The sequence below is a fragment of the Sciurus vulgaris genome (assembly GCF_902686455.1).
Source record: "Sciurus vulgaris genome assembly, chromosome: 12".
Taxonomy (NCBI): domain Eukaryota; kingdom Metazoa; phylum Chordata; class Mammalia; order Rodentia; family Sciuridae; genus Sciurus; species Sciurus vulgaris.
Window position 1 is genome coordinate 103,386,696 of NC_136473.1, and position 12,588 is coordinate 103,399,283.

At 45.5% G+C, this 12,588-nt stretch overlaps 1 protein-coding gene and 1 long non-coding RNA gene across 2 annotated transcripts in view; one reads left to right on the forward strand and one right to left on the reverse strand.

The window, feature by feature from the left end:
• Positions 1 to 2,850: 2,850 nt before the first annotated feature.
• SEC16B (SEC16 homolog B, endoplasmic reticulum export factor) overlaps positions 2,851 to 12,588 on the forward strand; it is a 41,723-nt gene continuing 31,985 nt past the window's right edge. The window contains 5 exon segments of the mRNA XM_079107091.1: positions 2,851 to 3,023; positions 9,166 to 9,236; positions 9,626 to 9,739; positions 12,093 to 12,108; positions 12,111 to 12,435. Of these exon segments, the coding sequence (XP_078963217.1) occupies positions 9,707 to 9,739; positions 12,093 to 12,108; positions 12,111 to 12,435 (374 nt within the window). The 5' untranslated portion in view covers positions 2,851 to 3,023; positions 9,166 to 9,236; positions 9,626 to 9,706.
• On the reverse strand, positions 7,100 to 10,239 carry LOC306641832. Its single transcript, XR_013758305.1, has 3 exons — positions 9,844 to 10,239; positions 9,547 to 9,659; positions 7,100 to 7,775 (listed from the first exon to the last, which is right to left on the reverse strand). It is a non-coding gene; the product is annotated as an uncharacterized lncRNA (long non-coding RNA).

Consider the following 12,588-nt stretch of genomic DNA (forward strand, 5'->3'; position numbering starts at 1 on the left):
CTGTTGTCCTGCAGGCAACTCAACTTACTGTGGCCCAACCTGAAATTACCTTTGCTCATAAAACTGGCTTTTCTCTCAGTAAAATGAATTTCACTCGTGATCAGGGACACCACCATCCACAGTCACCAGTCCAGAGCTGTATAAGTCCAATAACTTCTACATCCTTTTTATTCTTCCTCCTTGCTCTCTCTCCCACTGCCAGCTCCCCTTCCTCTCCACTGGATTTAAACAGCTCTAACACTTATCACTCAACACTTATCACAGTTTATTAAAGACATTATTTTATTTACTTCTCCAGTTTAGGGTGAAAACTTATGAAACAGAATTGTTTTTCATTTCCGTATTATAATGCTTACAGTATGAGGCACATACTAGCCCATTATTTAACTGTCATTGAATGAACGAACAGGGGAGCTGGTGGCTGCCTGTAGCTCCAGGATGACATCCCGTTATCTCAGTCAATCAATGGCAAGCATTCTTCTTCCCCAGTAGTTCAGGCTAACTTCTGACTGTGAGTCTCTTGGACACATGCTGACTGCTGAACTAATCACAGGGCCAGGGAGATGCAAGAATCTTAGTCTTCCAGTCTGAATTTTTGTGCCTGTTCTTAGAGCAAAAAGTAGGGCTGATTCCACCATGATAGATAGAGAGGGGGCAGGAAAGTTCATCAAAGAGAAAATTGACGATTTATTGTCAGAAGCCAGAGGAATGAATGCTGGGCAGGCAGAGGTAGCAGATATTCATAAGTGTGTGCAAACAACCCCGGTATTGGGGAGAGCTGGGCTGTGCTCCTTCCTTCCTGGCTGAGTGAGGCACTAGGAGGGGCTCTTTGGTCTCAAGGCTGCCCTTTGTGTTCTAAGCTCAAACGGCAGCACAGAAAACCTGCTGCTGACGCTGTGAACGTTCGCGGCCTTCGCTGTCTCTGCGCCCTTACGGCTTCCATCCTGTAGGGCGCTCACCTTCTCCTCTCGCCAGGACGGTGCACTCTGACCTTCAGGCTCAGTTGGCCCTCACTGTTCTTCTGCAGGGAAGCCTCCTTGGACTTGACCTGACACTTTGTGATGCCTCACAGCTGCTGCTTCCTGTCATCCTTTCCTGGCACATAGCATTGGAATTGCTTGTTACCTTGTCTGTGTCCCTGTTAGGCAGTGAACTCCAGGAAGACAAGGAACAATTCACTTTATTCATTTCCCGGGGCTGCAACACCTAAAACAACGCTCAGCACATAGTAGGCACTTAATAAATGCACAGTGAATGAAGCACTCAGTTTCCATCTCATTTCTTGGTTAGTAAATAGCTTGTGAGCTGTTTGGGGCTGGTGGCCTTACTGTAGGAGCAACAGAGAGCCGGTTCATATGGGAGAAAAATCATTTTATTATAATGAATAAATGAATACGTATTTGTCTAAATATTATTTGTTGAATGAAGGAGGTATTTTTTTTTTTTTCCTTCTCCTAGAGTCGAGGTCATACCTCAGTTGGATTAGTTAGTGACATCATTCATTCAATGACAGACATCTGGACCAACACTAGGTCATGATGCTGTGGTGTCATTAAGTCACAGGGCCCAGGAGGTGTCTTCTGAGTGTGAAAAGGAGATGTGCAGCCAGCTTGTACAGAAACCACATGGCAGGAGCAATGTCAGGCAGGGCAGTGGGTCTTCACTCAACACGCCCAGAACCGGCAACATCGTTTAGCGAAGCTCCCAGGAAACAGTGAGCTTTGGCAGTCTCCTCCGTGATGACTGCAGACATGGATGCCTGGAAAAGAAACTTCTCCATCATCTTGTCGTGCCCTTAAATGTCCTCCAGAAACTGAAGTTTGAACTTTGTTTTTTGGCATCATAAATGGTTCCTATGGAAATTTCCCTGATGTGCTAAATTCAGCATTAGAACAGCACCCCCGGGGGGCATTGCTCTATCTGCAGGCACTTGTTCCAGACTGAGAGAACAAGAGATGCGAGTCCCACTGAAGCACGCGGATGCACTCACACTGCACACACGGGGCTATTTCTGTACGAGGAACGGTGGGCAGAGGAGTAGAACGCCACAAAGTGGGACGAAACTTTGTCGGCTGACAAATGAGGGGAGGAGAAAATGCAGAAATTAATCTTTGCGTTCTTATTTTTATCACTAAATATCTGTCTGCCCACCTATCCATCTTCGGGTCGAATGAATCTATTTATATGGGCTGATAATTTTGAAGGTTGCAATCCTCGTATTTGCATGGAGTGGATTTTTAAATAATTGCATTTTTGTGTTAAAGATATTGCTTGGCTATTACTAAGCAGTATGCCTTTTTTTTTTTTTTAAACAAAAGCATTAGACTAGAAGTCCTGTGATTGATTTTCCTCCATTTCAGGACGAATACTGAAGCTCTGTGTTTGGTGAAGTCCCTGATCCTTTCTGATCTTGCTTCTATTGCTCCTAAAAGGGACAAACTCTACTGACATTGCTGGGTAATGAAAATAATGAGTCAAGGTGCTCATCTCTGGGAAAGACAGCTCTGGCTGCAGTAGATGAGGAGGAGAGAAAGGGCCAAATCAGTATTAGAACCAATAACCTCAGATTAGATTATGAACCAATAATGAAGCGTAGTTAAGGTAGAAGTTCACCAAGAGCTGCTATGAGAAAAGCTAGCTAAGAACATATACCCTGGACAGTCTAGAAAGTGACTCTTCTGCTATGTTCAAACTTTCGTTGAAACTTACTATTTGCAGGCATTTGCGATGTGCTTTTCCCAGATTGTGCATTCACCTATCCATCAAATTTTAATTATGCATGATGCCATAAACAGTGCTTTATCTTATTTGTTCTACAACAACCTTGTGAAGATATCTATTATTATACAGCTGTTTAACAAAGAGGGACACAGCCTGGGAGGTGAAGAGCTTCCTTGAAGTCTCAGTGGAGGAGATGGGCCTCAAGTCCAGTTCTGACCGCAGAGCTGGAGCTCTTGACCACAGCACTGTAGCACACTTGTGAGCTTTGTGTGTGGCTTAGCTGGACACACCATTAGCAGAAGGTAAGGATCCTGGACGAGAGGAATGCAAAGATTTATTGAAAACCCTCTCCTGTGCTTAACAGGCACTTTGTTTGGTGATTTGCATCTATCATTTCATTTCATCTACAACACAGCCCTTTGAAGCACTTTGTAGATTTCATTTTGAGGATAAGGAATCTGAGGCTCACAGAGCTGGGGTGATTTTGCCAAAGGCACGTGCTGGGAAGTAGCATAGGAAAAACTAAATCTACTTTTCAACTCCTGTGTTCTTTCCTCTGGACCTTGGTTGCTCCCACAAATGATTAAGATAGGAAGTTATATAAGGAAACCACTCAGGGCTGTGTAACCTGGAGAGGAGAAGGCTTTCTGGTGGCATGGTTGCTGTCCCCTTCTTCATTTGTGCATTATCTATTATGAAGAGCATCTCCACACTACAATGTTTCTCTAAGGAGCTTGGAAGCCTACCTTCCTTGAAGAAAAAACACTGCCTGTCCCAGGTTAAGTGAGCAGAGAGAGATGGAGAGAGAGAGAGAGAGAGCCACTGAACCTCTGGGGACCCCGTAGAATCTTGCATAACAGAATTTTTATCTGTTTACGAGCAGTGGAGAGCTGGTACTGCTGCTATGAGTGTGTAAATGAGAGTTGCCTGCCAGCGAGGGCCTCGGCCTGTGTCTTGCTGCCTTGGACACCGTTTACCTGCAGGGGTGGCTTGTTTCCAGCTCATTTCCTCTGTGTGTCTGAATGTCTGCTCTTGTTGAGAATGTGTCTCTCAAACTTTTCCACCAAATGGCCGGGAATGACCTCTGTGTGTGTGTGTGTGAATGTGCGCGTGTGCACCCGTCTCATTCCAATATGAAATTTCTTTGATGCCTTATGCTTAATCTTAAAAATTAAGATAAATTTGAGTTTTGCCCTGAAATGTGTGCTTAAGATTAAAATACTACTTATAATTGCTTCAAAAGAAAATTGATGCTTATCCTGTATTGTCTCTGGGGCTACAAGTACTTCTGTGCTGACGCACTGGACTACACTTTCCTAAAGTCGCTAATTGTGCTATTTCCACCTTAACTCACTCTTTTTTTCCTGTGTCGTCAGGTGACACCGCTTCTCTACTTCCTGATCTCATGGCTCCGTGTGAGTTGTGCACCTCATGGCAGCAAAGGATACGAACTCTTCCCTCACCTGTGACTTGTGCAGAGCTCTTGCTAGGCACTCTCCAGTACTTGCAGGAAAATGATAGCTATTAATATTTATTGAGCACTTAATATATGCCAAATATTTTATAGGTTTTTAAATAACTTTCACCCTTGTACTAACTCTGTGAGGTAGGAGGCACTTATGAGCCCAATTTTGCAGACGAGGAAAAGGAGATGTGAGTAACTTGCAGGGTCACATGGTCCGCAGTTAGTGAAGTGGGATTCACATCCAGATGGCCTTAGTTCAGGGTCACCAAGCTGTGCTCCTCCTCTGTGGAGTCTCCACCCTATTGACCTGCAGCTGGGAGAAAACCCCGAGAGCACTGTGGTCATTTCATTGAGCTGATATGTGAGTTCCTCTACTTCTTGGAGCTTCATGTGGGGTCAGAAGTTCCACTCATCCCAATTCAAGGGTCACCAATAAAATGGGAGGGGTGGAGGCAGGAAGGCAGGGTCCTCCTGCCAGTCTGGCAGTAGCATGGAGCCGTCCTTCTGGAACGCTGTGCTGCCTCTCTAGCTCCTGGCAGCAGAGGCAGATGCCTGCAGGGCTCCAGGTCTGTGTGTGGGTGGTCTTGCGGGGAGGCCCTTGCCAGGCCTCATCACAGGGTTCCTAGGCCAGCAGGGAATCTGCCTTGTGCCCAGACCTTCACTTCTAAGACTGCAGTAAGAGGAACAGTCCCAGGACTGGCACTGTGGCTCACAGAGCCTGTGCCAGGCTGACCGACTCTGGCGTAGCCTCCGCTCCTTCCTGGCACGCTCCTCCGGATGACTGGAACTGCTGACCAGCACAGGCTGCTCGGCATCTTGCTGCCACCCAGCTCCCCTGAAGGAAGCATCAGAGTTTCGATGCCCCGTCTCTAGCGGAGGCCACGAGGTCCCTATCTGGCAGTCTGGCTCCAGAAGTGGCTTTGCTGAAGGCACGAGGTGGCTCCATGGCTCCACACTCTCCCTTCACCCCTGGACTCATTCCTGGAGTCAGGGACATGAGACGCTCGCTCGCTCAGAACAGCCGCGGCGTGACAAGTGTGGCTGGAGATGCAGGTGTGGAAAGTGTGCCCTCAGTCCCATGTTTTAAGATTGATTTTGTGATCTAATTTTTTTTTAGTTAATTTTTACTGTGCCATTGGACTACATCTCTTCGTTAGAGCTAGGGATCTCGGTTTAATGCTGATAACTTACGTCTGTTTCTGTCGCATTCGTGTCCCACATGCTCCTAGTTGAAACCTACACATTTTTTATACTGGCCATACTAAATCTTCATGATGCCTCTCAAGACCCTAACCAAGCTAGACATGTGGTGCACGCCTGTAATTCCAGAGGCTCAAAAGGCTGAGGCAAGAAGATCGCAAGTTCAAAGCCATGCTCAGCAATTTAGCGAGGACCTAAGCAACTTGGTGAGACCTTGTCTCAAAATAAAAAGCAAAAAGGGCTTGGGATGTGGCTCAGTGGTTAAGTACCCCTGGGTTCAATCCCTGGTACCAAAAAAAAAAAAAAAAAAAAAAAAAAAAAATCTATAACCAAATTCCTGAGGTGGCCAGTGGACCTTGGCATTCTGATCCACTGAGAGCTCTTTCCAGTCCTCTTATGTACAAACTCGCCTCCACCTGTGCCTGTCTTCACCTTATTATCCCGTTCTCAGAGGAACAGGTGCCCGTCTTAGCATGGCTTGGTTTTCCTGCTATACCCTGGGTTCTGCGTGTCCATCTCGTCTGAGACTTGTCCCTCCAATCCCTGTTCTTTGTTCTAATTCCAATCTTCCATTGAATCTGCATGTGATTTTGTTTTGTCCTCCTGAAGCAGCACTTCAAGCCCGAGCTCCTCCTGGTGGCCCTGACCCCTTTCTTCACCTCCAGTCTTCTGGAAAGAGTGATTTCTACTTCTTGCTGTTTCCTTTTCTGCACTTGCTCTTTGCTTCATAACAATTCTAAGGCTGATCATCCCTCACTCCCTTGACCATAGTTCCACTGAAATTGTTCATGTTAAGACCACCAAAGTTCCTCATTGTCAAATCTGGTGGCACAGGGGACACTTGCCTTTATTTGTTGTCTTTCTTGACATTCACGTTTGACATTGTTGATCATTTTCCTGTTCCTGAGGCCACACTCCTCTGACTTCTGGGACGCTGTCCTCTGCTGACTCTCTGCCCATTTTTCTGGCGCCTCCTTGTCTTTCCCAGACTGCTCTTGCTGTGTGAATGTTGGCGCGCTTCAGGGTTCCTCCTTCAGACCCACTTCTAATCGTTTATTGGCAATGGCGTCCACATGTGTGGTTTCAGCCACCACATCTCTCTTCTCTGGGTCTCTAGACCATTAAAACCCACTACTTACTGACCACACTTACCTCTGTGTCCCATAGGCCTCTTATACTTGGCATGTCCCAAACTGACTTTATCATCTTCCCCAACAAACTGACTCTTGCAAGATTACCACCCAAAAGAAGGCACAGTCACCCAAAGGTGGGACTTCTCTCATCTTCTACAGTCAGATATCAATTCATGTGGATTCCAGTCTATATAACATACTCTCTCTATAGATCTATCTATATATGTACATGTGTATGTATGTGTCTGTGTGTGTGCATACACTTGCCCGTTTCTGTCCCTTCTCCCCCAGTTTCCATTAATCCTCTAGCTGCACTAGTTGGCGTTGGTCTGTCCTGATGGGTTTGTCAGCTCGCCTCACACAGCAGACCTCCCTCTTTCCCTGTGAGTCCCACTATTAGAAAAATCAGTGCTGCATCAACTAGAAAAATAATTGCATATTCCAATTTCTATTGCTCCACTGGACTGAGAGGTTCTTCAGAGGAAGGATCATATTTTATTTATCATTGTATCCCCAATGCATGTCATAGTGCCAGTCATAGAGTAGATGTTTATTAAACCTTTGCTTGGTGAATGAATGATTCAAACTCAATGCAGAATACCAGATGGAACACAGTTCATCAATCTTGGATGTTTCGGGGTGTCACTGCCCAGCTTTAGTTACTTGGGTGTCTAATTAGTTACCAACGTGACAACACACTTGGATATGTTGATTTAAAAATGTTAGTTGATTTGTCTTTTAAAGTAATATGCGTTTATTGTAGAGAGTTATTAAATATAGACAAATAAGAAGAGGAAAGTGCAATCATCCAAAATTCTATTACCCCAAAGTAGATAACTACTGGTAACATACAGAAATTCTCAAATTGTTTTCTAAATTTTTAATTTCAGTAAAACTAAATAGGTTCAAACCTGGAACAAAGTCTCATCTGCTGAGCTGTCCCTTGTGAGAATAATCAATCATTAAATACAGTGCTCAAGGATTCATGGAAACCTGGCCTATGAGTTTTCATATCCCTTAGCACTAATCTGCTTGCTAGAGATTGGCAGCATCATCGGTAGCGATAACGCTTTCTTAGATGTCAAACTAAGGTGGTGTCTTAGCTCAGGCTGCTGTAACAGAATAGCATAGACTTGGTGCCTTGAACAATAGAAATCTGTTTCTTGTGGTTCTGGAGGCTGGAAATCCAAAATCAAGGTGCTGGCAAATGCAGTGTCTGGAGAGGGCCAGCTTCTTGGTTTGCAGATGGCCATCTTCTGGTTGTATACATGACAGAGCAGAAAGAGAGGAAGCAAGCTCTCTTGAGTTTCTTCATAAGGGCACTAATCCCATTCCAAGGGCTCATTTCCTAATACCAAGGGGAGCTCAGGTTTCAACATAGGGATTTTGGGAGGAAAGATGGTCTTTAGCAGGGAGTTACCTCTCTTTGAAACAAGATCCTGGACAGCGGTCTAGCATTCAGAAAAGAGAACAGGAATTTATGGAAAGGGTAATTCACATAAATCAGCAAGCTTCCAGGGCTCCAATCTGGTGGCAAGTTGAGAGGCAGAGCAGAGGTCAGGTACAAGGAACAACCACTGGGACAGGGACAGTGAAGACTGCAGCTGTATGGACATGAGGGAGCCCATAGGATCCTGCAGGGGCACTGCTGCCAGAGCTCAGAGTGGCCAGGCTGATTGTAGCCCACCTCCTGCTGGGGTGTTAGCTCCAATGTGCTTGTCAGGATGGGTACATTTGGTTTAGAAACCAGGAAGAATTGAGCTTCCAGGTTGAAAGACTTAGTAACTGTAGATACATGGGGCTGGGGAAGGCAGGGACTGAGAAATCCCGAACCTTTGGAGTGGCAAGATCCCACCACGGTCTGCTTCATTCTGTGACCCACATAACTGTTGTAGGCCATGTGTCTATGTAACATAATTAAAGCTAATTAAAATTAATTTTGGTTGTTGAATGTTTGAAGAGTTTCATAATAACTCTTGAGATAATTAGAGATGCTTTGGGATGTCACAAAAGGAGCATTTGGAATAAGTGCGCTAGATGTTTAAACCAGAAATGTGCAGTAAAGGGTCGCAACAGAGGATAATTCTGTAACTGAAGGACACTGAGTAGGTACTAAGAGTTTGGGAATGAACTCAGTGTGCTGGTAAACTGGCTCTCTGAGAAACAAACAGCCTTGCTTTGTAGAATTTGCCAATTTCTGGGGTGTGAATATTCCCAACATGGTGGATTTTACATTTCCCTTGGTTTAACAATTGGCTCACACAGTTCCTGAGTATTTAATAATCAGCTTTGGTAAGCCCTGTGTAAGACAGCTGGACTCTACCCCTAGAACCCACACCGTGTTTCTATTTAGCTTTGTGATCTTGGGTCAATCACTTCAATTCTATGAATTTTAGTTTTATCATCAAAAATGTGAAGTTGCTAAAAATAATCCCTAAGGTCCTTTCCTAGGTTAGCATTCCCATAATGCAGTTGGTGTTATAGCGCCAGTCTGATGCCGTGGTATAAGCCAAAGGAGTTGCATCAGAATTTTATGACTGTAATTGTGATATATACACATGTAATTTGATAAAGTCACAATCATATTGTGTGTCATAATCAACCATGTTCTGATTCCTGCTGTCAATGTTTTTTGTCCTTTTCTAGTACTTCTTCCCTGAGGGATCAAGAGAACAGTGTAGCCATTGGGGAACCAAACTTCATGGACCAGCAGCGAGGTAAGAAACCATTACCCGCAGGCTGCTAGGTCCTAGGAGTCCAGGGAGGGTTGAGGGAAGATCTTAAGGCTTAGATCCCTCCCTTCTCTGACCATGAGACCCGGTAGTGGTGGTTTTCTCTGGACGAATAAATATGTGAAAGGCTAATTTTCTCTATGCTTTCTGAAGGCAAGGACCATGTCTTTCATATTTATGTGTGTCAAATTCTGGAAGTCAGTTAAGAGTTTGTGGAATAAACAATAGGGCTTTTATAGAGCAAATTGTGAATTTAAAAATATGTACTCAAAAGAAGACACCAGTTTGTGTTTACCTTAATGCTGAAGAGATCTATTTTCCCAATGGGAGGAATTATTTTCTTGTTATAATAGAAAACGTCTCACTGCTTTCAGTTCAGCTTTGGGTCTTGAAATCCGCCTTCCAGCTCTGGGTAACAGAATTGGTTATACAACCAGAACCAAAGGGAGAGAAACATGAATGAGAAAAACCTACACCGGGCAATCCAGGTATTTACTCCCCACCCGTGAGGACCTCGACCCTGTCTCAGTCAGTAAGATGAGCTCATCTTTTTTTAAAAATCATGCCATACTCATATTTAGAGAATACTTACTGGTATATCATATGCGATGTCACTGTCACTTAATCCTCATGATAGCCCTCATAAGCTAAATACTGTCATTCCTATTTTAGAGAAAAAGAAACTGAGACTCAGGTTGAGTCAGCCCATGGCAGAGGCACAGTCCACACCCCAAAGGTGGTGCTCTCTGGCACAGCCAGGCTGCCCCAGGGCGCCCTGGGTTTCCTCTTCCTGGTGTCTCTCTTTGTGTTTGCGGTGGGGGTTTTGATGCCTTCGCAAGTGAGTGAACCTGGCTCAGTCCACAGCCAGGCAAACAGAAGCACCAGCTTCTGGCAAGATTCTGAGCAAATACGCCGGCAGGACCCTCCTGGCTGAGGTGGCTGGGCTGAACTTTGCCCCATGAATCAGCTCCCTGGAGGCCGGGCTGTTGCACAGGTGACTAACTGGCTGTAGATTTGAGGGCCAGGTAAGTTTGGTGGATGTGGCACCTGGACTTTGACAGGCTCCAGGGGCAGAGGAGAGGCCCTCCTGGGTAGGTCCCAGAGTGGCGCTGGAGGAAGGTGGGACGCCGGCCGAGCAGGTGTGTGGGAACCAACCCCCTCCCTCCCCTTCTCCGGGTTGTGCTTGCTGGTCTGTCGCCTAGGAGGGCACTGTTGCTCTGACAGGGTCTAGGGAAGGTCATCTGTGTGAATATGAGCATGTGATTTGTCCTTCACTTTGAGAATCTTAGGTGTTTTGAATTTGATATCCTTGATTACAACCCCGGGTCTAACTTACTGGTGTTTCTTGGCAACAGAACGATGCGATATCAGGGACGAGATTGAGTATTGTGCCTTTGCAGTTTGGGGACGGGCTTCTGGTGAAACATCGGGGACAAGGTGAAAGCAGCTTTCTTCTTGCCCACTTACTTGTGTCCAGAGAGTTATGATCCATGCCTTTGGCCCCTCCTGGGATTTGCTGGCAGAGGCTCTCTGCGCCTGGCTTTTTCAAGGAAATGAGCTGACATGGGAGGAAGACAGTTTCCCTGAGTTGTGACTGACCTTGAGGTGGCATGTACCCCTGGGCCCTGCACTCCTTGGACATTCTACTATTCCACGGCTCTTGACTCATAGCTCTGGACCCTGGATCGGCGGTGTTCAGCCGAGTGACATCTTGGTTTCGACATGTACTCTTTTGACCTTTTGTTCTGATACGAATTTTTAGATGAGACTGGGAACTTCAGCAGTGGGAGAAAATGAACAGATTTGATCAGATTCTTGCAAAGTAAAACAGTTCCCAGGGGGACAAGACAGGTGGGAAGTACCTGGCCTGTGTATGCTGGTGACCTAGGAGGCTCGCTGAGCCGGAGTGAGGGCTGAGCACATGCTCTTCTGTGATTGGGGCAGAGGAATTTGGACGGTCATTATCCCTGGAGCTATCTCCCACCTTGAGGAATTAAGTGGGGAAAATGGGTTGATGCCAAGGAGTCTTCTAGGTTTTAAAGTCTCTAGCTAGTGGGAAACTCAGACCTGAGAAGAATGGTTGTAATACAAGAACAAGAATGGCCGTCACATAAGGTCTTAGTCTTCTACGAGGTTAATGTCAGGACTCAGAAAGGAGTGTCTTGGAGAGGTCAGTTTAAACTTCTTTTTGTTTAGGAAGTCGTTTTGGCTTCTCAGACACCCCTAATCTTTTTCTAATAACACTATTGTTTATTGAACAAGCACTGTCCACGGGGCAGTGTGTTGGGTGATTTCCAGACCCTGTCTCTGACTCTAACAGGAACCCCCCACAGAGTGGTATTGTGGTCTCCATTTTATGGGTAGGAAATTGAGGCCTAAAAAAATCTAACCAGCTCGTAAGTGGCAGTCAGTATTTGAACTTGGATCTTTCTCCCTCCAAGGTGGACTCGTTTCCATGATGCCTCAGCACGTCCATTCTGAGTGTTGTATAAATATTTGCTGGTGGTATAAATGAAGAAACACTAATTGGGATTCCTTGATAGCATTCATCCTTGCATCTATTACTGTTATCTGTCTCTCTTGCCTCCCACATCTGTTGTTCCATATGTACTTTTTAATTTTTTAAGCAACATCAATATAATTGTCTAGTCTGTTATTTATTTTGTGTATCTGCTCGAGATTGTTTTTTTCAGATTTCTCTATATCTGTTGCACATATGGTTTGTTTCAGACAAGGTTTTGAGGACTAGAGATGCTCTTTTCATACAACGTAATCAAATACCACATTGGGATATAGGCTTAAAATGAGGATTTTTTTCCCCCCTCTTTGTTTGGTGTGCAGGGAAATAAAACAACTGTATAACTGGCTCAAAACCCAAGAGAAATCCAGGGATGGAACCTTGGGTTCCCCTGTGGCCATCTCAGTCACGGGGGAGGCCCACGGCACCCCCAAAGGACCTAGATCGTGGGCTTCGAAGTGGACATCATCGGCCTGTTCCTCACCCTTGGCATAATGGAGAGAGGTTCCACCAATGGCAAGATATCCATGGAAGCCCACAGCCACTCCAGGACCCCAGGGCAGACCACCTGCAGCCCCCTTATGCACCCAGGTCTGGGGAATGGCGGCAGCCGGTGTCTGGGGTGGATTACTACGATGGGGCCTATCCCAGCCAGGGCTACTCCAGGTATGGCTTTAGGGTTTGGAATGGACGCAGCTTTCCTAGGTGCGGATGAACAGTTTGTTCTTTTCCTTCTTCCTTTTCCTTTTGTCTCTCTTTTAGTTCCTTCTTTTTCTTTCCCCACATTACTATATTGCCTTAGCTAAAACCTGTCCTCTC